Raw genomic sequence first — 25,830 nt, forward strand, 5'->3', positions numbered from 1 at the left:
ATTCCAGCTCACTCCCGCTCACACTCAGACGACCAACCCCACATGTCGAGGAGCTGGATTTAAACAAGGACACAGCAGAAAGACGAGTTCTCATGATGGATAGCTGCTTAGCCATCAGCTGACAGTGCTTGTAGATCAGACATTACTTTGTAAATAAATACACACTTATAACTGCAGACGAATAATATGTTTACAGGGTCGAGGCTTGTTGCTTTGGTCTGTGAGAGGTCGAGATGTCTGACATTCGTGTTATTTTGAGGCGGATGATGTAAATATCAGTTTGTTTAAGATGATGTGATTATTTTAAAAACAGATTTAAATGTTGGATTTAATGTTGAGACTCTTTCCATCATCTGACATGGAGGGTTCAGCAACTCAGAAACAGAAATAATTCAGTGTCACAGTCCCTGTTCTTCAAACATCGGTCTTTAGGGAAATAACCTCTTTAAAAGCATTCCAGCCTGTCTAGTGTAGCCGCAAGCAATAATTTTCTCCAAGAAGATCGGTTTCAGGGCTTTGTTTGTTTTTTAAATTGTGGACACCTCGACAGGGGAATCAAACTCTTTCGTTTTTTTCTATGACCAGTGTACAGGCGAAAACACACAGAGCTGCAGTCCATTCAGCTGGAGCTGCAGAGTCCGGACTGCAAGCTCAGCAAGCTGCGAGCCTCCACCATCATGACCGACTACAACCCCAACTACTGCTTCGGCGGTAAGACGGCGACAGTCAGCGACCTGAAGGAGGTGCCACGGCGCAACATTTCCCTCACCAGGTGGGGAAATCACTGCAAACTACAACTGCTAGACTAAAGAGAAGAGTCCGATATAAGAAGCAGCAATGTTGGCCTTTAAAAATCTAATTTCCCAACGTAATTTTTTATCTCATTTAGAAAGGGCTCCTAATTATCTAATATAATTTAAATTAACCGAGGAATAGATGGTCATCTTTGATTGGTCCAATTAAAAAGTCATATGATGGACGATCATCCTGGATTGAGGTCACTGTTGCCTGAATGCTGCACACTTCTTCACATTATGGCCACATAAGAAAATCTTCCTAAAAAGTCCCTCCAGAGTCACTTCTGTTTAGTTTCTCCATAATCATTTACTAAAATATCTTCACATGTTCAGCGTGAATGCTTTAATGTGTGATTGTCATCCTGACTGTTCCTGTCTGTGAACCTTTTACCAGCATGTTTTACATTTTTACAATGGATTTGCTTTCATCTGGGTTGTCTGGTGGTAATGCTGTCTAGTAATGTACCTCTATTATATGGCAGTGTCTCTCAGTATGATGTTGTCTGTATCGTTATGAAAAGGACAAATTTGTACATGCAACATGGCCAGAAATCATTAAAGTTTGAAATCTTACTTTGGTCCTGCATGTACGTTCCTATTTAAAATGGTCTCCGATGCAATTTGTCAGACAACGTAGCCTGTTTTAAAACATAAATAGTGATGGAAGCATTAAATGACAGGGCTGTGTGCTTCCTCGCAGGGGTCTGGGTCACGGTGCGTTCGGGGAGGTGTATGAAGGTCTGGCTGTGGGGATACCTGGTGAACCGAGTCCACTGCAGGTGGCTGTAAAGGTCAGTCCTGCTGGGGAAACAGCAGTTTAAAAGCTCAAACTTTGTTTTTATAAATATGGGTGCAGCTTAGATCCTGGATAAGGGAAATAATGAACTTCATCTTAAGCATCGTTAGTGAAAGGCAGTATTTATTTCTGCACATTGGCATTAATCGCAGAATAATTTCATTCACTCCAGACACTTCCTGAGGTTTGCTCTGAGCAAGATGAGCTGGACTTTCTCATGGAGTCTCTAATCATCAGGTAACTGCAAAACACACACGGTTCTCCTCCTTATGTCTTGTTCACTCAACAATGGTTCTATTCCCCCTCTTCTCTGTGTTGCAGTAAGTTCAACCACCAGAACATTGTGCGTTGTATTGGAGTGAGTCTGCAGGCCATGCCCCGGTTCATCCTGCTGGAGCTGATGGCTGGAGGAGACCTCAAGACCTTCCTGAGGGAGACTAGACCCCGACTGGTGAGACACACCGCTCTGCCTAACAGTCGATTACTTAAATAACTCCTTTACTTTAGGAGTGACATTAACTTTAAAATTGTAGTAAACTCATCAGGCACCATCAGCATTCATTCACCTGCTGGAGTCTCCCCAGGGACTCTTTAAACTCTAACAGAGCGGCTGCTAAGTGCAGCCAGATGCAAACTGTGTCTCCAGTTTGGTGCTTGACAGGTGGCCAACAGTTTTAGAAATAAAACCGCACATTAGAGGCTTTCTATTCACATCCTGTGCTTAACAGGTGGATGCACATGTGCAGGCATGAAACAAGGCTAAATATAGGCAAGACATGAGCGACATGCAGTGTAGTGCGTATCCACATGATGGGGAACGGTTGATCCAAATCACAAAAACTATATTTTTGACCTCAACAACAACCAGTTCCAACACTAAGCAGCTAAATGAAAAACAAACGTACCTGGACTCTAAAGGCGCATATCAAGAAAAACACACTACTGATGGTTGACATTGATTTTTATTTCCTTGCAAAAGCAATTATTAGTTGGAATGACAGTCTATGATGAGGTATAAGTTGGGGGGAAAAGAACCTCAGAAATAACCAGAGAAATTTCAAATGGCCCACACAATGCCAATCTCTGCCAAAACGGCTGATTTGAAAGTTTCGCTTTAACCTTCATCAACAACTCTCTCAAGAAGAGGCCTTTGTTTTAAGAGGTGAAGCAGCTGACTGCTGGCTCTGCCTGAGTAGAAAGCCTGACTAATTAACCAAATAATATCATCATATTAGGCTGGTGTTTCTCTTTAAAGCAGAACTAAAACATTCTAAGTGTTTCATCAGTATTTCATTGAAATAACAATTTTTCAGCAGCAGCTGGAATAATTGTTGGTTTTCTGTGATACATTTTTGTGTGAAGGAATTGAACCTTTTCATGTCCTGAAGAAAAAGATCCCAAATTGAAGCTCTTGAGCTAAACTTGCTCTTCATCTTTAGAATGACGTGGCTCTGTCTGGACGAGCTTCTTAATCATGGGGGGGCTTGGTGTAGAGCTGCTTCTCTTGCTGATGTGGTTGCATCCTGCAATACTAAAAGGAATTAGAATCAATACATTTCAGATGGGTTACCTGACTCTGAATGCATTCCTGCCCCATGTGGGAGTTTAGAGACTCTAAACTCAGAGAAAACACTATGAAACTGAACATTTGCTCCACTTTGGAGCAAATGTTTAAAAGTTTAAAAGTTTATTGTATTTAATGTCCATCTGAAGTCTCTGCTCTGTATTTAGATTTGCTATCTTCGTTAGATAAACTGAGTAATGCGTTATTTCTGGCCTCTTTCTGTATCTCTTCCTGTGGTTTAGGACCAGCCGTCCAGTTTGACCATGGTAGACCTTCTCAACGTGGCCAGAGACATCGCTAAGGGCTGCCACTACCTGGAGGAGAACCAGTTCATACACAGGTATCTGAACAGATGAGAAACAAAAACAGCAGTGCTTATAAATATAGTGAGTAAAAGTTTGCCCTCATTCATCAAATAGACACACTAATAAACTGCATCAATCCAACTCTTAACATATGGACTCTGCACACTTCGTGCCTCCTATATGATCTCAGAAAGAAGAAGTGAATGAGTTTAGAAAGCGAGCAGCCAGATGGTTTGGCCGGCTTGTGTTTTTACGGTCTGTTTCTGAGCCACAAGTCAGAGGAGCAGATCTGCAGTAACCGTGCTTGGTGAAGGATGAGAGGACGCACGTTAAAAAAGCTCTAAAAAATGTCCGCAAGAAAAGAAAAATAAATCTTGTGCATTTCTAAAATGAGGAAAGGTCAATGCTGGTTCTACATTTGTGTTGATGCAGTATAATAGGATCTTCTTGCGGACTTTTAAGCATTAGCTGCTGACAAATGGAGCCTATTAAACCTTGTTTGGCCCAGCGTGGCACAGTAAAGCTACATCAATCCGTCTAATGGCTGACTCTTAAAATATTCTGCACAACCCAATCTTCTCTCTTCAAACCTGTATTAAAATTGCCCCGACTGCTGTCCTTGAGGCTTATTTCAGTTTTATGAAGGTGTGTTTACTTGCTGTTGAGTAACGGGCGCTGGATGAACAGCGCTCGTTTTTCAGGTGGATTAAAGGCTTGAATCACGAGCTGTGTGCAGCTTCAACAAGTTAACTCAGAGGGCTAATGCTGTCTGAGAACAACTTAATCTGCCTTTTATGTTTCTTTCATTATTTCTCCAGCTGAAAATCCAGTAAATGACCAATGGCTCATGGAGTGTTTTATTTGTTGTCTTCTTTATTTAATGCAAGAGCCTTCGTCGTGGTGGGAGTGGAGGCAGATTTGTGTTGAGGAAATGAACCTCAGATAATAAACAGAGGTGAAAAAATTGACATTACAACAAATTGTTTGTGAGATTTGCAGAGAAAAAAACCCTTAAAATTTACTGTTGTTAAAGTCAGTTGTAAATGTTTATATAAGGTTGTGGGCTGCATGGCCTTCCAGTCAGACCTCTGTTTGTGGCAGCAGCTGTTGCATTTTAAAACTCGTCCTTGCCTGGAAGCACCAGATTTCCATGAATTCTCCTCCATCATTATACAAGGACTGCTCGGGTTTAAATATAGCCCTTCACTTGCACTGTGGCCCTTTTCAGAGGTGATATATAAAACGTGAATGGGTTCATCACTTCGATTTAAGTGACTGCACTCAGTAATTCAAACACTTCTGCCTTGAAATTCCTCTCGACTGCATGCAGACATTTCCTCGGGAGCAGCACAGGTGAACAGTATTCGCAGAAAGAGGCTGCATAGAAGCAGTTTGCTTTCGACAACCTAACAATTTTCTGGCAGAACATGTAACATGGCTCACTGTATAAACCAAACTGGCAGTCATTGGGCATGTTAGCAAGGGCAGAGGCAAAATTAACCATTTGGCAACTTAGGAAGCCTATCGCCTCAAAAAGCACCTAAAGATTTACCCTGCTCATTTTAATCTATTCTGATCCCTTCTCCTACATGCAAATAATAAATATGCTAGAAGCAAAGGCAATGTCGCTGTGAAATTATGCCTCTTATTTTCCTGTATGGCTAGTTTTGCTAAAATACCAGCATGGCCAGTCAAACGTCATACTTTCAACTTTCAGCAAATTTAAGCAGTTGCATGTAATCGTTCCAATTAACATGATTTTATTTGTTATTTTTATTGATTTATTTTTTATTTTATTGACACAATGAAGGAGCTTTGTTTTCTTCTGGCTGGTTTCAGTTCATCATCATCAATGTAGCAAATGTTGAAATAGTTTTCTGGCGTTTTTCTCAGGACTCTTTAAACACATCTTGCAGCTAAACAATATTAATCACACTACACATTTAGTGAAACTGTAGATTGTTTATTAGCGTAATTAGATTTGATTGAAAAGCAGATCGGCCCAAATGCAACCAGCACCACTAGCACCAGCATTGTCTCCCTCTCCTTGAGCAGGACTGCAGCATTTTATTCTTCATTTAAAGTAACATATTTCTCGGCTCAATCAAAAAGGTTAACTGTGATCAAATGTCAAGGAAAACCTATAGGGCTTATTCAAACCTGAAGCCGCTGGATTCAGTCGTGGTGAAAGAGGCTTTTGATAAAGATCTCTGGGTCTTTTTATGTACCTGAGAAATGCCACAATTGAATGTTTGCAGCTTACTTCTGAATAGCAAAGATCTGTGGCGTGATGAAACTGACGAGTCTCTCCGATTGGTTTTGAAAGCTGAGTTTATTAACAAGAAGCTGAAAAGCAGTCACTTCTCGTTTCAAGATGAATTACTCTCAGATTTAAAGTAGTTTCGAAGCAACTTAGGTTGAACAGTTTGACACTCTGAAGTGGGAGACCCGGTTTTAAAGGCATCGGTTTAAATCAGGCTGAACTAGAACTTTATCCTCATTGTGTCATTTCTTATCTCTGAATCAGGCTGCCGAGGCCAAACATCAAAACAATGTGTTTCTTTCTGTTGTGGCGTCCATCACTGCAAGTTATTCAGCTTCATCCTCTTCCTGTCTCATGATCTGCTTTGAGCCGCGTGTAACACAATGTCGCCATGGTTACGTATTTGCCACAGCTCTGTATGCTCTCAGCGTCGCTCCTTAAAACTTCCAGACGGTTTGGTGCCTGGAGGAGTAAACTGCAGTGTGTGTGTGGGCTCTACATATATTCTCCTTAAAGATTCAATCTGTGCTGTGCAAATATGAGATTTCCTCTATAAGCCGCTCTCCCTGCATGACTCTGCAGCATTTATATCCAGAAGCTGCTAAATGCCGGCAAGCCCAGGGCGAGACTAAAGTTCAGAGCCAAAAGGGGAGTAACTGTGGGCGTTTTGCACACCAAACTCTTTTATAAATATAAATGCATGCAAAAAAAATGCTAAACTACAGAAGAGATGAGGCATAAGTCAAGCTGTGCAGATGCTCTGCATCCCCTCTTATTTAAATGCTCCATCCAGCAATGTGGGTATGAGTTGTGATCTCATAATGCTTGTTTTTTTTTTGGCTTTCAGGGACATTGCAGCTCGGAACTGCCTTTTAACCTGCAAAGGGCCGGGTCGAGTGGCCAAGATCGGAGACTTTGGGATGGCTAGAGACATTTACAGGTACACCGGTATCTGCAGCACATGAAATAATGCTTGTTCTCTCAGGATAACCCATTTTTGTCAATACAACAGGGACCACATCAACATTTTCTTTGTAATTTTATTTCTAATTGAGCTTTGGACATGAAATCTACATTAGTTGTCAAAAGTAAGAAAAGTATTCCTAAATCGGTGAAGTCAGCTGTGCTTTCACTGTGTAATAAGGGGGTAGTTAAAAAAATAGATGGTGTGAGACCTGGTTGCTTAGACAACACTGGTTCATTAATTAGAATTAAAAAAACAGTTTTTATTGCACCTTTTGGCACAAAAAAATCCTAATTTAATTGGACCCTCTAAAATATTTTAGTTGGCACAGTATGATGGGTATTAAAATAACCCATCTGCTACCACAAAGTGGTTCACAAGAAACTTGTGGACTGAAATTTGTCAAATTATAATAAGTGTAATTTGAAATGGTTTGAAAATCTGAATAAGATTTTACTAGTTTTTCTGCCTTGTGTAATAAAAAGTGTTAGAGTTCAGCTGTGTAATTCATCGCGTTGCTTTACTGATTCATCATTTAATCTACATCAGCTCATCTGTAGCTGAACAATGTCTTAATTATCCTAAAATTCCAGCAAACACAATTTAATGTGATGAAGTTTAGATGAACCCGGAATCCAGCAGGGAGAGCTGCCAAGACTTTCATCGTCTCAGAAATTAGAGCAGAAGGAATCTGTCGCAGCGTTTCCCGGTATCAACTTCGCGCTCCTGAATCATCCGACGGGGAAAGCTGCTGAAGAGCCGCACTAGGACAGCCTGATGTAATTGTGGTTGTCAGATCCAGGTTCTGGTCCCTTCCTGGTGACACGGTGTCAGGGTTTATGATCCCTGTTCTGATCATATCTGGCAACTTAACTGTTGTATTATTTCAGCCAATTCGCGATGTGGTGCTACTGCTGTGTGCCAAGAGCCACGGACGACTATTTCTGAGGTGATCACTGGGGACAGGCAGCACAGTGAGGGACAAGGACTCTGATAAATGCCAGATTTTTGTACTCGCAGACGTACCAGCATGCACAGGTTTACGCAGCCTCACAGGTGCAGATAATGAACAGCTGTGGTCAAAATAAAAACAAAAACGTTTTATTCTTCTTAAGTTATTGGGCTCTACTAGTTGGAACTCAACAGGAATAATAGCTATTTAAATTTTTGTTAAATAAATAAATAAGTTTCCAAACTGTTATGTAGTAAACAGGAAAAGCAAACATGGACAAGCTGTGTGTGACATTCGGAGTGATTAACTGATCAGCATCAGAGTGAGTAATAAATATAATTAGGTAAAGTGGATATAAAAAGTGAAAACACTCTTGTTGAAATGCTGCAACAAAGTGAGGTCGGGGTAAATAATTTAATCTTTTATGTAACTTTTAAAACTCAACAGAAAACATCCAAAAAGTCTAAGTCTTACAGCAGTAAAAAAAAAAAAGTGGTTTAAGTTGCACACTCTTAAACTAAGACTTTGATGAAGTAACTTTCGATTCTTTTCCAGCTCCCCGTTTGTCAAAAAGATGTCTACTAGCATGTCACATCTTCACTTGCCAGCTTTTTTTCCACGTTTCTTTGCAAAAACACTGAGACTATCAGATTGTGAGGACAAGTCTTATCCACAGCCCCCACTGAAAGACTCGGATTTGGTTCTGGACTCAGTTTTGCTGATCTCACCCACCTTCAGTTTTCTAACAAATCTAAAGGTTGTGAGCCCAAAATGTCTGGTATTTGGAGTTGTTCTAAAGAGAAAAGTAACCACACACCTTGTTTTTTCTGTAGTTGCGTTTCATAAGACCACAGTGAGCTTTTAGCCAGGCGTGGCTGTTTGATTATAAGGTGAAGCCTGATGATGGGGAGGAACCCAAACAGGCAGGATGAAGTTAGGGGTTTCTTTAGCGTTCCTATGGTCTGTGCATCTTCCATTTCGAAATCTTCAGAGTTCAAAAGAATGCTAGAAAAACGTAAGACTATCTGTGAGCTGAAGGTTGACACAAACTGGGACAGATCCTCCAGAACCATAAGACAGATTAACAAAACACAGAAAATGAGCAAATTATTGACACTAAAGACGACTCTGCAAGCTGTTGTTTAATGGGGTGCACTTATTTTTGCAATACCAATATGTTCCATTTCGGATTCATCTTAAAGCCAAAATCTGAAACCTCTTAAATTATTCGCCATGTTCTTTAAAACACAGGAACTGAAGCAGAGTGTACTTTCTTACCGACAGGCCTGTAGGAGTGTATCCAGGTGCAGACGTTCCATAAAAGCAGGCTGGACGTCCAGTTCACCAGCTACAGGTGTTACAGCCAGGCCATCCTGACCTCCGCTGTTGCTTTTTATACCTGATTCATCTTCAGAGTTACACCAACAGGCATACAAAGCTTTCAGTATCTTGAGACGTCTTAATCCTCCCTAATCCGCTGCTCATTGAAAAAGGTCTTCATCAAAATATTTACCTGCTCTCGCCAACAGATAAACCAATAAGCAGCAGAACAAAAAGCGTGTGTTGATCGATGTTTCGCAGCAACCTTGCTTTTCTTCTAAAAGCAGCACTGTGGGAAAGCTGCTTTTGTCTCATTGAAGCTTCGTTGCTGTTCTTTATAAGGACGGACACAATGATTAGAGGAGCACAAAGAAATGGGTGGGGGAGAAGATGATGGCAGTATCCCGTTCTGTAATTGTACGTCTAAACATGTTGCCATGAACCATTTCCCTTCACTGCTGGGATCCTTTTACTTTAAGTGAAAGATTAAGGGGCCGGGTGAATAAGAGCCCTGCAGGAGCACTTAGATAATCTGTCAAGCAAACAGAATCTGTTAGTGATTGTTTTCTCTGCCTCAGTGATTGGGTCATTTTCCACTGCCAATCGTATAAGTATGCATTTCCCTTTTAACTGTATTAGCAGCTTGCATGTCATCTGAATTTATTTCTGCTCACTGAGTCCCTGAAGACCTACAGCTGCAGCTCTGAGTTAAAGGAAATTAGCATTCTGACTTTAGATTTTTAAAAATCCGGTGAATTTGTATTTTAATACTCTAGAGCACGGGTGACAAACTCCAGTCCTCTAGGGCCAGTGTCCTGCAACTTTTAGCTGTGCCTCTGCTGCACCACACCTGGATAGAATAACTAGGTCATTAGCAAGGCTCTGGAGAACTGATCTACACAAGGAGGAGGTAATTAAGCCATTTCATTCCAGTGTTTTGTAGCTGTGGCACATCTAAAAACTGCATGACAGCGGCCCTTGAGGACTGGAGTTTGACGCCTGTGCTCTAGAGTAACAGTAACTCTGGACAAATGGACCTGCTTTTGTTTAATTTCTGAGACTGAGCTACAGATTGGCTGTACTGCATGAATATTGCCTGTCTTATTAGGCCTCTGCAAATAGTGTGTTTAATATTTGGACTTCATTTCAAACGTCCCTTTCAACAAATGCAGTGCAGAGCTTGGGCTCTCTGACTCATTCAGACCTGAATCTCCAATAATCAAAATGCAAAATCTTCATCAGTTTTAAAACATAACCCTTTATTGTTTATTACTAACAGTTATTGCCAATAAATTAGAGTATGTATTTCAATAAGACTAGTTAGTCATGATTTGAAAAAAGGAACAAACTTCAAGCAAGATTTCAAAATAATATGAATCTGTGGATTTTCTCTCAAATATTTGAAGTCAGGCTCAATTATGTACATGTTTACACTAATATTTGGTCCAGTGTTGCTTTTAGCCTGGCTGCACCTGCATCATATTTTGCAGACATGGCAAAACATCTGGCAGAATTCTGGCTGGATATTTAGAGGATTTGGAGTTAATTTAAGTTTCAATTAAGTAACAATTTCCTGTAAGGTTTATATTTTATCTGCTTCAAAAGTTTTGTGTTTTTCCAAATTGAGTCTGGAAGAATATGTGGGATTATTGTCCTGCAGGTTTCAGTCAAGAAACACCGGATTTTCAAACCAATGTGATGTCATTGGTTAGGCTCATTTGGGACCAGATGGCTGAAGCTTGGTAAAGATGTTGGAAATTAATGGAAATGCTTGAAGCCCGGGTCCAGACCAGGAAATCCACCGGATTTAAATGAATCTCGGATTCATTTAAATGAATCTCAGATTCTGTGGAGAGGAGAGGTCAGAAGTTTGTTGATGTCTCCAAAGAGTGTCTGATTGAGCTGCTACTGTCCAAGGTTCCTTTACCTATCAGTGGGCATGAATTTATTTGAGCCTGTATATGTAAATAGATAAAAATTCAAGCTCACTCTTTCAGTTCTAGTTGAGAATCATGTTTGTGTTAAGCTGGAAATAGAGCAGCTCAAATAAACTGTGTGAAGTGGAACTTCATGTCCATGATGTTAGACTCTCAGATGAGCTGCATTTATCCAAGCTTCTGCTGCTCGTCACTGAATCATTTTATGAAGAAAGTTTATATTTGCTGCATTATATATCTATGTATCCATTCAGAAAGAACCAGCTGAATTGTTTGCTCACACTGCGCCACGTCAACACCTGGGAGCCCCCCCGCTGTAATAACAGATCCGCTCTGGTCGGCCGTGGGACAAATCAGCAAAGCTGCTGCGGCTCCTTTACCAAGTTCCAAAATCTCCTGGCCTGCGGCTGGCAAGTGCCCAGCACCCCCTGTACTATCTATCTTCAAGTGCTTTCTGTGTTTATAGAGCAGTGTTTGGGGAGAAGATTGACATTTTATGACTAAGTTAAATGCCAAATTGATTTACTGCTCTGCAGAAGCAAAAGATGCCAAACAAAGGCAGCTGTGACACCACAGATCATAAATCCTCAGACGCTTCTTTTTCTTCATGGACGCGGACTGGCCTCACATCTGTCCTCGCTCTGTTCAATAAAGCAGGCAGAGACCTTGATGAGCATCAAAAATTAGATATAACACAAATGAGATCCTTTCTTTACCCGTGCCAGGAATTAGAAACATCTCAGTGAGTGATAGCCTCTCTTTTTTCCTAATTGGACATTCTTTCAGAGTTCCCACCATCAACCCAATCTGCAAATTAGGTTTATAGGAAAATGTAGAGGCTGGCAGCTGTTTGCAATAAAGAAATCATTTAAGGACAATTTAAATAGCTCAACATAACTAATGTTACCAGTGCGGTCTCCAAATTCAACAAAGAAAGCCACTTTAAATTACTTTAAATGTCAAATCTGTTCAACCCCTTCATGACAAGCATCTTTAGTACTTTTATACTGTTCTGACCTGCTGCTCCTACTGAATCTTAGCACACTTCTCTTCACTAAAGGCCTCCATCTCATTAATATTCTCGATATTATTCAATCAGAGTTCAGCGATGTTCAAGTCAGGAAAAAAATATGGCCTCTCTGGTATCTTCTTTTAAAGTCTTCCTAAAGAAAAAAAACTTGGATGATAATTATTGGAATTATCGTCCAATAATTCCTAAACTTCAACTTCCCAGGATCCTCTGGACGCTTGAATCCATCTTGCTGAGGCCTAAAAACGTTTACCTTGTTTCTGCAAGGCAGTAATCATTTCCCTGAACTTTTTGGACCTTTCTCTAGACTCATATTTGTAACACGCAATGAAACATCACTGTAACGTCGGATATTTGAGCTATTTTGTACATAATTGAAACCCTTAATCCGTTAGGCCAGGTGTTCCCGAGAACACACCTGGTCTGCTAAAGTTGAATAATTTTTGGACTGAAGCTGTCAGTATAGGTATGATTTAATGATAATTTAGTAAGAAAAATGTTTATATTACATTTATAAACATTTTTATAAATATTTATAAATTATTACATTACATATTGTTTAGCCTGTCATGAACCTGGATTGATTCTGACCCTAGGAAAGCAACCGGACCCAACACAGAAAGGCCATGGCTGCCATTGAGAAGCTTTGTGGTTTTCGGCTGCAGCTGATCGTCCTTTTCAAACTCTGTTTATTTGCGTAGGGCGAGTTACTACAGAAAGGGCGGGCGCGCCATGTTACCAGTGAAATGGATGCCGCCTGAAGCCTTCATGGAGGGCATCTTCACATCTAAGACAGACACATGGTGAGAATCCTAATTTTGCCATCATCTTTCCATCCTCCGTTCTCAGGTTTGACGACATCCACTGTTTAAGACTAAATGTTTTTTTCTCGTCACAGGTCATTTGGTGTGCTGCTGTGGGAGATCTTCTCTCTGGGTTACATGCCTTATCCGAGTCGCAGTAACCAGGAAGTGTTGGAGTTTGTTACCAACGGTGGGAGGATGGACCCGCCTAAAAACTGTCCTGGGCCAGTGTACGTGTTCAGTTTCATTGCTTCTTTGCAGTTCCTCATGATAAAACGTCCATTCTTCTGAATAAAACCCACAACATGATCATAGACTCTAATCTTATTAACAGAGGCTACCAGATTGTTATTTCAAAGATTTCACGATCCTGTGCACTTTCATAAGGACATTAACTAATTTCTGCCATGTTTTAGGTACCGCATTATGACCCAGAGCTGGCAGCACCAGCCTGAAGATCGACCCAACTTCTCTACCATTCTGGAGAGACTTGACTACTGCTTACAGGTAAACCAAACTCTGTTGGATTATTACATTAGTTGAAAATAGTAGTAGAAGTTTCATTTGTGTAATTAGAAAATTTCTGATGATTCTTTCATCTGTTCAGATGCACAGAAAATTTTATTTACAGTTAATTTGAGTCTAATGTTTTAAAGAGGCAAAAAACAACTCTAGCCTACAGAGTTGTAGTTCCAGAGGACTGGAGACCACAAAACGTTTAACAGAGATGCACTCACTTGACATCTCAACAATCATCATGTTTTTCCATCACTTCTACGACTACAAGCCCAGCTCCAAGTCAAGCAGACCGATTCTACAGTCGCTGTCAGGAGCTCAGTGTTTTCCAGGGTGGCACTGTGATTGGAGGCAATCAGTGCAAAGTCTAAAAATGTCCTTAATACTAAATATTGCACAGTTCACAGTTACTGTAAGGAGGAAAGCAACAAAAATGAAGGACATGTGGAGTCACACAGCAGGGTCAGTGGACACAATATCTCAAACGTCATCCTGCAAAGATTCCTGACCTCAAACTAGCAAATATCTTTGGGCTAAATTAAATGAAGACTTGGACACAGGTCTTCAAGACCAACATCGGTGTTTGACCTCAGAAATGTGCTTCTTGAAAAATTCCCAGAAAAACAAACACTCTTAAGGCTTCCAAAAAGCTTTCCTGGAATAGTGCATGTTGTGGGTGTTTTATATGCAGACAAGTGAATACTTTTGGCAGCAGGATGTCAGTCAGTGTTATGAAGACACTTGAAGGTAAATATGGGTCCTCAACCAAAAATAGCTGAATGATCCAGTCCATTACCGCAGATTTAGGAACATGTTCCAGTGTTTTCTGCCAGAGTTTCTTTATTCATCTGAGAGACTGATGAATAATAATGAAGCACAGCTGCACTTAAAGTCTTTTACCCTCATGTAGCGAACATGAAAATATGAATAATAAACAAATGAAACAGGATTTTTATGTGATGTAAACCTCATTTCAGGACCCTGATGTGGTGACCATGGCTCTGCCTGTCGAGTATGGGCCCGTTCCTGAGGAGGAGGAACAAGTACCCATGCACCCGGAGGACCCTGCAGTGCCAACAGTTCTGCTGAATGCCCAGGTGCCTGATGGGGAGGCTTTGCAGCTGCCCCCATCCTATCCCACAGAGGACAGGAGAGGGGAGCATGTGGTCCTCACCAGCGCAGCAGCGGAGGCCAAAGCACCGTCGCCGGCTCCGTCCCAGCCGTGCATTCACCAGCCCCACATGCAGACCTCTGTGACCAACACGGTCACCTCTGCTGCCCCGTCCACTCTCACTGCCAAGGGACCTCACCCCGCAGCCCAGCCGAGCTCGGAGGGAGGGCACATAAACCTGGCTTTTACCCAGGGTCACCCGCAGGAGAAGGACGGCCACGGTGGGAAAAACACCAGTCTGTGGAATCCCACGTACGGCTCGTGGTTCCTGCAGCAGCAGAGGAAGCAGCAGCAGCAGCAGCAGCGGCAGGGAGGGGTGGGAGGGCCGGGGGGTAGCGCCGGCAGGGTGCCCGGCGAGGGGCAGGAGCATGTGGGCCGGACAGTGGCTGAAGTGGCGGGCTCGCTGGGTCTCCAGCACCAGCACAAGCAGTTTCAGCATCAGCTCCAGCAGCAACACCAGCTGCAGCTGTTGCACCACCAGCAGCAGCAGCAGGGTCTCTGCAGGCCACTGCTGCCTCCCCCGCCTCCTCCTGCTGCCCAGTCACCTCTGCTCTTAGATTCAACGGCTTTGCCCCCAGCACCCCTGTACCGACTGAGGAGGTTCCCCTGTGGGAACATTGGGTATGGCTACCAGGATCCGGGCCTGCCGCTGGACGCCAACCCCCCTCTGCCCCAGCAAGGCACCTCCATGGGCTCAGCAGCCCACCAGAGAGGGCCGTCCATGCCCACTCCGATGACCCTGGGCCGTGCGGGTATGTCAGAGGACAACCGGCCGCTGCTTGTTACTATGGGGACAGTGCAGGACACAAGGCTGCCCAGGATGGAGGGCCATAACGCCACTGTGCTTTAGCCCAGAAAGTCTCTTAGTTTTGGTTCTTCATGTTGAGGCAGAACCTCTCTCTGAAATGGGTCTTTTACCGGACACGCCCCACCCCAACCCCCCTGGAGACCTGAAGCACATAAAAAAGCTTTGAGAGGTGGACAAAGAAGAAAATACAGAGTAAAAGAATTTTAAGTCTCAAAAATGTATTTTTTCATTGTTATGATTAAACCGAGAAAGAAAGTTTGACTTCCTGTATGTTTGTGGCTAGAAGGACCTGAGGGAGAAAAATGATTTTATTTTACCAGCCGGCTTGATTGACTCGAGTGCTGTTGGCCCACTGCTACCACTCCACTACAGAACCAGAACCACGGCACGGTACAGAACTTCGACTATTTTTCAAAAGTCAGACACTGGATTACCAGACACATTTATACTGGGGGAAAAAACTGGAGGATTTAAAAAAAAAAAAAAAAAAAAGTGTAGATGTTTTGCTTGCCTGCTTGTTTATTTATAAATTCATTTATTTATTATTTGGAAGTGGCAGTATAAATTATTGACGATCGCCTCTTCAAATCCAACTTTTTTTTTTATCTGCTTTCATATATTTTTATCAGTACAGAGCAAAAAACAATCCCAAAAAAATGTAACTCAGGTTACAATTGAACTGTTTGTTGTTTAAGGTGAATCTAAAAGATTGAAGGCACATCTAAAGACCGTTTACTCCGTTAAATATTTCTTTTCCCTCTACATATAGAAACCATTATTATTGTTGGATTGATCTTGTACTTTGATTTCCATCTCTAATTTGTATATTTTATCCCTTTTTTCTATCCTAGGATGGCTGTTGTGGAATATAAATGTGTGAAAACTCGGTTTTTTGCTCCCATCGTTAACGAGTCTGTTCTGTTTGGTTATTGAGGCGAATGACTATTTTTTGAAGCCTTTGCTTTGATGATATTTGGTCAGTCCATGAGCTGTTACCACACTCTGTATTTATAGTTTTCTATTGGCTAATCAGTTATTTTGCTTTGTCTCCTGTGCCTGTGTTGAACCACGTTCACTCCGTGTTCCTCTTTTCACGGCTCACCCGTCGTTTGATGTATAAAACCCAAATGCACATGTAAATGTTGTATAATTATAAAGTATTGTACTATGGCTCTGGTAAAAGCTGTACATTGCCCTTCAGAAAAAAAGAAAAACATCCGCCAAAATTAATAAATTACTATATAATGATTACATTTACTTGCAGCTTTTGTTTCAGGTCTTTACAAGTCTTTAACAGTAAATGGCCCCAGAGGTACTGGTTGAATTTGGTTCACCTGCAGACCAGAACTGAGCCTGTAGAGGATTGTGCACGTTTTAGACGGATTCATTCATCCCATCGCCAAAGGGGAAAGATACACGTTTACACTCATTAACTATTCATATTTAATGTGTGAATGAAATTTTAAAATATATGCAGAGCTTTGTTTGTCCACTTGTATTTGAAGCTTCAGTCATGATTCAGGTTCCAGTGAATCTGCAATCAGCAGCAATAAATGATTTCATTTCACCTCATTCTGATACTTTTTGGTTGATTTTCACTACAACCCTGCATGCTTCCCTGCTGCCACATCATCAGCTGACTTGCAGGCTGCAGCATGTCACTGCATGTTGGATCAAGTTCAACATTTAGAGGAGGTCTGTAGAACCACTGCTTCCTAATAAAGTTTAAGGTCTAATCTATTTTTTTCAGTCAATCTGCTGTAGATTTGTTGTAGTTGGGATCATTATCCTGTTGACTCATTTCTCAAAATACTTTAGTCATGGTTTACTCAATGACTGCACATTGCTCAAACCATCATTCCTCCTCCATCATGCTCTACAGATGGTGGAAAGTGTTTTCCATTTCGTGATGTGCTAAATCACACTGCCATATTCTTTAAAGATCAAAGTTTAAGGTTTTTTTTCCTTTCTAGTATTTCTCCAAGCATCGGCTTACATCAGGACAGCTTTCTGGAATATATCATACCATAAAACAACTAAACAGTATAGTCTGGTAATATAAGTATCCATCTTATATGTCGTTTTATTTATTTTTTATACTTAAAATGTCCCTAAACCAGTTCCTGTGTTACATGTTCCTTAGAAATTAAAAGTTTTGAGAGGGCAAAGTTGCAATATTTTTTCATTACTATTATATTACTTCAAAATTGTTTTAATAAAATATTATTGTTGATCACAAAAATTTCTGGGACAATCAGCCAGCAAAATTTGTTACCACAACAGGCCTATTTGTAATGGGCACCTTTGTTGATGTCCCTCCATCTTGACGATGACCAGAAAGCCTCCAATCACTCCAGTTTTTTTAGAGCTGCTCTCACTGATAATCACCTTTTGGCTGCTACTTCTCCAAATTGTAGATCAAAATCAAACCAGGATTTAGCTCAGAGTTTTGTGAGTGCTTTAAGTATTTACAATTTTGTAACACAAAAGTTAAGTCTCCTTACCGTTCTGATCTAACAACATTGCATTTCCGTCTGACTCCATAACCCATCAATACACAACCTTGTGAATGTCGTCCTCACCCCTGCTCACACTATCAATCTTCAATTTGTATCTGGCTGTAAGTGATTAAATTATCATTGTTCGCCTTTGGTTGTTTTCGCAGTGACATGAATTTTACTCAATATGACAATTTCTCCGTACTGAGCTGCTCCACAAGCAGAGCCGGCGTCTTTTGGAGCACAGCGGAGCTGAAAATGAGAGAACAAAAGGGCAAGAAGAGTGCAAGTCTCTCCAGACGCTCCGGAGAAAGCTTTGCTTATAAAGATGCCAGACTGGCTTTCATTGACATTCATTCCGACCTTAGCTTCAAGAGGGTGAGCTGAAACCCAAGAACGTTACTTCAGGACAACAAACTAGAGCCTTTTTCACCTGCTTCTAATCAGGAATGTAAAGACAAGCAATCCTCAACAGGAAACACTTCCTGACAGCCCCACGCAGACACTAAAGACTGTTTGATCATCCCATAGAAACTGTTCAGACAGAGCCGCTGCTCTCCTCAGCTGAAGCCTCGAGCAGCATCTCCGTAATAAACGTGCAAAGCACTGCAGAACTGCGGGAGAGGAGGAGCAGTGGTGATGAAGGTGAAGCACTACAGTAGTTATTATCCAATTGAATATTCTGGTCTGATCTCCAGGTTACATTATAAACCGGTGAAGGAGAAAGCTACAGTAACGGCTGGCGTAGCTAATAAAGGGAAGTACAGCAGCTCATTTTGGTAATTTAGATGTGTAATAAACAGGATTACGCACAGCGAGCTGGTCATTATAGTACATAAACCGGGCGAGGTGAATGGAGACCCAACAGGATTATCTGTGTATTGTAAACACGAACAAAGGCGTGTGCAGCTGCCGGTTTGTATTTATCTGGAAACAGCAAACTGGATTCCTCAGCTGAGCTCATTTTTCTCTCCATCACACCAAATAGTCTAAAATAGAAAATATTTTTTAAGTGTCTAAATCTCAAATTTGAACAGAGAAGTAAAACTTTCTTCCTTTGAACCATAGTTGTACATAAAGTAACATGTCTAATTCGATACTAATTAAATTTTCTCAAAATAAGCAAAGCAATTTATTGATAAAGTTGTTATAAAAGCTTTGCAGGAGATAGTAGCACTGTAAAGTTTAGAAAAATCTAGCTTTTCATGAGTTATTGGTAATAAAAATAACTCCGAATTGCAGCTTTTTAAATTCTAATCACAGCTGTTTTATACTTAGACTTTTTTCCCCCCACGTGTCTCAAGACTAATTAATATACACCAGTGAATTTGTAAAATACTATTATATTTTTCTCCTCCAGAAAATAAATTTACCTGAATTACATTTTTTTTTTATCCCATCAGGGGGTCTTTTGTGGGCTCTAGTGTCCCTTATATGATAGTGGGCTGACAGGAAACGGGGAAAGAGAGGGGGGGAAGACATGCGGCAAATGTCATCGGGTCCAGGAGTCGAACCCGCGACGGCCGCGTCGAGGACTCAAAGCCTCCAAATACGGGTCGCGCTAACCGCTACGCCACGCCCCCCTGAATTACATTTTTAGTTGTGGAATTTTTCTGCTGTAAAAATTTGATTGTTTTTTTTTTATAAACACATTTTTGCAAAGAGTGCCAATAACTGGAGGGTCCCATCAACCAGCGTTAAGCATTTCATCTCAGGAATTGTGACCTTTTCGTAAACTTGTTTACTTACATGCTGTCTTTGGATAGTCTGGATGTTTCATGAGTCACAAATGTTTTGTTGACTAAAACCGAACACAATCCATCCCAAAGTAAACAAATCGTTGCAAAACCTTTGAATGGACCAAACTGAAGGCAAAATTTTTACTAGTAGCACCAAATTAGCCGAAGGCTCAGAACAAAACGTCCAGCAGATAAGAACAACTTTCTGGAACCAAGAGAAAGGGCAAACAGCTAACTGGCTCAAAAGACATCATCAGGACTGGAGCAGATCCAGCTTCTCGCAGCTCAACAGAAGATATTTAAAGATGAAAGCGAGGAATGAGTCAGTCTCCTAAAGGAGCTGTGTTCATGCACAACAATGCTCAGCTGGTTTTTGTTTCATGTTAACATTTTTCAGTTTCTAAGGGTTAAATTGCTCAAAGACAACATGAATCGAAAGAACGAAAGCATGTTTTCCTTCAGAAACCAGTAAACTGTCCCCTAAACATGCATCAGCTGGTTTCTGACACAGAAATCCCTCCTCACCATATCTGCCACCCGATGTTTGAATTAGAAAACCTGGATGAGATTCTGGTCTTGATTACCAGGATTATAGTTTCAAAAGAGGAAACTGCTACAAAAGATCAATGCAGAGGTTCCAGAAATATAATCTAAGCAGGACAAGATAGCGAAGAAATGCTCAATAAATCTTTTAGAACACATCTGAAGAAAGACAAACAATTGGGCTCATTACATAAATCTATAATAAGAAAGTAGAGGATGTGGGTAGGCACAATTAAGCAGCACAGGGCCAGATTGCTACAGAAAGCAACTTCATGATTTCAAAGACTCTCTTCCTGCACGCAGCTTCTCTGCGTGACGTCTGAACCCTCGCTGAATTTCTCATCAGCTGCAGGTCTCCTGCTTGATTTTACATCTACAACTTGTTTTCATAGGCACTTCTGCTAAAAGTAATATTGCCACACAGCATGAACATGTGTTCCTCATTTCTTTTCAGAACCACTTCTCCAAATAATAAACTAAAAGGTTGGATGCACAACCTTAGGGATAACTTATAGACAGACACCAGGAGGACAACCATGATGGATGACTTTAGTGGTAATTTAAAGGAGTGCCTGAAAACCTGAATGAACAGAAGCAAAGTTAAGGATGGATCACAGGTCCAACAGAACGCTACGAGAGACCGATAGTCATAAATTTACCCAACAAGATGTTGCATCAGTAATGGTTCTACTCACTGTTTTCAATCATAATATGAATTTAGTTTTTCACCTACAAATCCATCTCAGTACTTTGGAGTAAACTCTGCCTCTGCTGAACCCTCTCCTCTGTTTAGGACTATAGAGATAAACAATAAGCATAGAAAACAATTTACAGCAAGCAATCAAACCTCAATTTGCTCCACAATCATGGCATAATATGGCATGTCATTCCTATTCAACGCCAAATTTGTGAACGCTGGTTCCATCGGGGGTTTTTCCAGCACAGACCGAAGAAACCTGCAACCTGCAGGAATTGAACAGCTCGTTTTCTGTGGAAAGAAATTGAAAGCCCAAAAGACATGATGAAAGACTTATTTTATTTAAAAGTTTTAACATGTAAAATCATAAGACTGAACCACTTCTGTCACACCCAGTGAAGATTTTTCATTAGTGCAGAAATTCCCATCCAACAAACTATAGGTGAACAAAGAAGATGTGAAAACAGAATACATCAAAGGTGGCTTTAATATAAAGGAGAAGCTCTTCTGAGTGTAGCTGGAAATGTTTCAACTTTAGAAAGACCGTTATTGTTTTTTTTTTCTACCATTCATCTGTTGCAGACATTTCAGACAACCTTGGCTTCAGCTTTTCAATCACCTGGGGCCTGACCAAAACAGATCAATGAGGGAAGGCCGCTGGAGATTCTGCTGCTGCCGTTGTGGCCAGCATGCTCTAATTGGACGGGCCTTGAGTGTTTTGCTGAACAGAGGCCTTGTTTTCCACATGCACAATCAATGGCTCGTTCTCCGAAGAGCTGCCCAGACACACTAATCAGCTTATATCCTTGTAACTTGTGGATGATTATATAGTTCTAGTGTCAAGCGGTTTTAATTAGACATACCATATTATTTTGGCCCATTAAATGCTATTCCATGAAAACATACTTTACTCGAGTACTGTTATATGGATTACCACAGTTAAGACCACAAAAGGTGGACAAAATACTTTTTCTTATGCAAAAATGTATGATATGATTGTGTCAAAATGAACATTTATAGCCTTGTTAGTAATGGATGAAAACTACTCAATGTGGACCAAATTCTACAACATGGATTCGATTTCTGGACAAACTAATATTTCCTACAATAACACTTCTATTTCTGAAGTGTTATTGACTGTATGGGATTATGGCGAAATGTCAATATCTTTTACCTAGATGTGCTTTTTATAATGTGTGGTCACTGTATGTTTTTAACTATTTCCTATGTATTCTGGGCTTAAGTGTTTTCTTAACTATGTTTATTCATTATCAAACATAATGGCAGAAAGGCATGTTACATCTAAAGGAATTTTTGTTTTGGTAGAAATATGCTCTTGCATTGTATGAGCAGAAGGGCTTGCAGCCTGCTTGATTCCTTTGAAAGCATGTAGGACAGTGTGCATCAAGAATCAGAGTTGGGAACCATTAAGCCATAAAGGCCAGTCAGCTCTGCTTCCAAATAATGACCCAATACCTCAGCTGAATGTTTGTTTATATGGGGTTTCCTAATGTCAACTTTCCGGTTTTAAGTGGCTCGACTCCCTTCTTTCAGTGATTACTCTACTGACCCCCATACTAGCAACACATTAGGGCATAAAAATATATTACACAGCAGAGATTTCAAATAAAAAATATTTTTAGCCACATTATTACCAACCATCCCTAACCAGGTTAAATATGCAAACTGACACCAAACAGAATCATTTATCTGTAGTAAAATAACAGTTTGTAGAATAAATTCTGTTAATGTGGCTGTATCCTGATTAAGATAAACATTTTTAATCATAATAACCAATAATAACTTTGACATCACATACACTATGACCCTGTTGCATAATCTCCTGTTTCAATATGCTCCTGACTGACATGCACTCACATTAACACATAAACAGCCTTAATTAAATCATAATTATTTGATAAAATCCCAGCTGATGTGATCAAAATTAGCTCTTTGTTTTAAAAGATGTTTTGCAAACACCCAATCTAATCTTAGTCTATAACAACCAGGCTTGTCAGTGCAATCAGATTAAGTAGTGCAGAGAGATTAATGAAAAACAAATTTATCTTTAACTTTATAAAGTGCTTTTTGCCTCTAGACCTTAAAGGCTAATAAGCAGTTATTTATTTAGCTCCAAGTTCTGCCGCACAGAGAATGCAAAAAGTTCAAAGATCTTTGCATTCAACCCACCCCCAGTTTTCAGCTTTTCTCATTCACCAAGTGAGAACCGTTGATGCCACGGTAGGTGACGCGGCTGGGCCGCACCAGCACGCCATAGCCGGGCCGACACGTGAAGTAGCGGTGGCCGCCCACAGACCCGTCGTTCTTCCCCTTTGGGCTTCGAAGCTCCAACCCCAGCCAGAGCCCCGGGGCAAAGTCCGTGGCTCCCAAGAAGCGGATGAACGCCATCTCGTTGGCGCTGCTCAGGAAGACCTGCATGCCCACATGAAGACGCACCTGGCTGTCAGAGCAGGACGACAGACCGGACCCTGCCATGCTTCCAGGAAGTCCTCCACTGCTGCCACTCAGGGTGCTCCAGCGACGGCGGTGAGGGGTAGAGCGACTTCTTTATGTTTTGTTTGTGAAAATAGAGTGGAATAAACAGCAAGGAAGATTTATGAGAAAATATGTGTTGAGAAAAAGAAATATCAGGTGATTTATGAGCTCAGGGCTTGATCCTCAGGTCATTCTCTTTAGAATGCCTTATCCATTTCAAAACTCCTGATTCTGACACTGTTGCAGGAGGATTAGGATGAAGCTGAAAGGCTCAGGGAAGAAAGGTGTGAAAACTGTTTTAAAAAGATTCTCACCTGGAAACCGGGCTCCTCCTGTTCCCCTCCTTTGGTGTGGCGATGGCTGATGATGTGCTGAAGCTGCGACGAATTGTCCCTGCATGCCAGTCATAAGAGTCATGGATGTTCCACAGAAATGCATGCTAAGAACTGGCCTCACAGAGAGAAATGTACAAATATCTCCAGTCTAAAGTTTCAATCCACTCAAAATTAAGTGTTGCAATTTCAGAGAAAGAGAGAAGGTTGTTGAGCATTTCTAGTTCTATTGCTTTGCTCAACTGTGTTTCTTTGACAGATGGCTGGAAAGATGTAATACAGCTTTTAAAATGGACCCTAACGGCATCCCACAACATAAGAGAAACATCATCATCATTGTTCCAAAAAGCTTTATATGCGTTTACAAGTATTCAGAGAACTTGGTTGCTGTAAGGCGTTGAAGATTAAATCTCCAACATCTCAGACCGGGCATATTCTCAGAAAGCTTGAGGACTGTGGTACTTGGTATTGTCAGAAAATTATTTCCCATGAACTAAGAAGAAACATATCCTAGTATAAACATTACATACTTTGGAATAAAAGACGATCTCCCTACCATAAGAGTTAGATAAATACCAGCCAAATATAAAACAGGTTCATAATTTTACAGGGTTGCATGTTTTGGAAGATTTCACTACCAAAGTTGAAGATCTATCTAAATAAGCGTCCATAACAAAGTTGAAATCACCACCAATTAGGCTGTTATTAGGTTTAGGACCTTTCTAAAAAATTCAGGGTCATTATCATTTGGTCTGAATACATTCAGTTGGGTCATTTCAGTATAACATACCTCCCATCCCTGTCCACTGTAGGTATATAATTAGGCTTGCATTGATTTCAACAATAAATAAATTCAAACTTCTGTCCCCAGTTTGTGTTTTGAAAACCCCTGCAGTTTTTATAATTTAAGAAGAAGACTGTTTAATGGACGCTTAAAATCCCCAAATTAATGACATTCCATGATGAGTGCATGAAAACCTCTGTCTGTAGCTGTACTTTTCAAATAATTGAGTCTAATCCTTACCGCTGACTGGATGACTGAGTCGTGATGTGGTGAGCTCTGAAAGGCAGTCAACAGAACCGTGGATCCTGGGAGGAAAGGAATTAAGTATTAGTCTCCTCTCTGAGGTCTTAAAGTAACCATCGTGCAAGAATTAATTTTTTAGATCTCAAAATAAAGGCGAGTTAAATAGTTGCCAGTAGCAACCTTGCAACAACCATACTAATGTTTTCTTAACCTCATCTAAACCTGACAAATAGAAGGTCTGAGCACAGATACGAAACAATAAGCTTCAGAAATTAAAACAGTAAGAGCACAGAAACAATAGCAAAAAGTGTTTGTGAAAGGATGGAGCATCTACTTTCCTAATAGGTCACACTAGATGCTTACAGCAGAAGAAACAAGGAGGAGAAGCAAACTTCTGGAGAAGAATGTGAAATCCTTCATTAGACAGCTGGAAAGCATGCACGCTCTCTATTCTGAGGTTAATTAGGAAATAAAAGAGGAAAGAGAAATAAGAGCTGACTCCCCAAAAAGCAGCTTCTATCTAAAGGAAGTGCTAAAAAAATAAAAATAAAAGCAACAAGAAAACCCTGAGAGGAAAATATGAACAGAGACAAATCATCCAAAGAAATGAAAGTGCAACAGTCCATCATCTCTGATAAACTCTTTCACAAATGCACACATCGTTATAGATGACAACTGCCTTTTAATGGCTTTTATTCAGTTATGACCATTATACACTTGAGGCGCTGTGCTGCTAATGTGCCATCCAGTAACTCAGTGACTCCATGAATAATACTGTCAGAGAATTTTCCCAGGAACAAACTGATTTAATAAACAGCCACCTTGGAAATCCTTACAATTAAGGAAGCACATCTGTATCGGCACTAAATTAACCTTAAAAAAAAACTAAGGTTATTTAAAAAAATTATTATTTTTTTTTAAACTGGTCTGATGAGAAGCAAAAACCTTGAACAGCTGCTGCCCAGCTGCATGTTCAGCAAAAATACTTAGAACTTATTAATCATGTAATATATGTTTAGTGTAAAATACAGATGCTGCAAACTAATTATGGGTTTTCTAATTTTGCTGTTAGAGACACGTCTTAATTCTTGATAAACAAAACTTATTGGAATCATAAAAACCAGGAGCTTTAATTTGTTTACAACAGTAAAAAAAAAACCTTTGGATTATGGGGAAATTTAATAAGGGCAGAGCTGCAGGGTTTGACATTTCATACTGAATGCAAGAAGATTAACATGTGCACATGCCAAAATACCAGAACAATATCAGAAC

At 40.6% G+C, this 25,830-nt stretch overlaps 2 protein-coding genes across 7 annotated transcripts in view; one reads left to right on the plus strand and one right to left on the minus strand.

The window, feature by feature from the left end:
* alk (ALK receptor tyrosine kinase) overlaps positions 1-16,480 on the plus strand; it is a 408,994-nt gene extending 392,514 nt beyond the window's left edge. For all 3 annotated transcript variants that reach the window (XM_023352508.1, XM_023352509.1, XM_023352510.1), the window contains 10 exons: positions 586-772; positions 1,498-1,588; positions 1,766-1,830; positions 1,915-2,044; positions 3,400-3,497; positions 6,573-6,665; positions 12,630-12,731; positions 12,827-12,961; positions 13,148-13,238; positions 14,225-16,480. In XM_023352508.1, coding sequence (XP_023208276.1) covers positions 586-772; positions 1,498-1,588; positions 1,766-1,830; positions 1,915-2,044; positions 3,400-3,497; positions 6,573-6,665; positions 12,630-12,731; positions 12,827-12,961; positions 13,148-13,238; positions 14,225-15,268 — 2,036 coding nt within the window. In that variant the 3' untranslated portion in view covers positions 15,269-16,480. The remainder of the gene's footprint in view (positions 1-585; positions 773-1,497; positions 1,589-1,765; positions 1,831-1,914; positions 2,045-3,399; positions 3,498-6,572; positions 6,666-12,629; positions 12,732-12,826; positions 12,962-13,147; positions 13,239-14,224) is intronic.
* A 4,551-nt stretch (positions 16,481-21,031) lies between these two features.
* The window catches only part of clip4 (CAP-Gly domain containing linker protein family member 4), a 30,013-nt gene continuing 25,214 nt past the window's right edge, over positions 21,032-25,830 (minus strand). For all 4 annotated transcript variants that reach the window (XM_023352900.1, XM_023352899.1, XM_014468520.2 and 1 more), the window contains 3 exons: positions 24,556-24,620; positions 23,514-23,592; positions 21,032-23,269 (listed from right to left, as the gene is read on the minus strand). In XM_023352900.1, coding sequence (XP_023208668.1) covers positions 22,903-23,269; positions 23,514-23,592; positions 24,556-24,620 — 511 coding nt within the window. In that variant the 3' untranslated portion in view covers positions 21,032-22,902. The remainder of the gene's footprint in view (positions 23,270-23,513; positions 23,593-24,555; positions 24,621-25,830) is intronic.

The sequence above is a fragment of the Xiphophorus maculatus genome, chromosome 19 (assembly GCF_002775205.1).
Source record: "Xiphophorus maculatus strain JP 163 A chromosome 19, X_maculatus-5.0-male, whole genome shotgun sequence".
Classification (NCBI taxonomy): domain Eukaryota; kingdom Metazoa; phylum Chordata; class Actinopteri; order Cyprinodontiformes; family Poeciliidae; genus Xiphophorus; species Xiphophorus maculatus.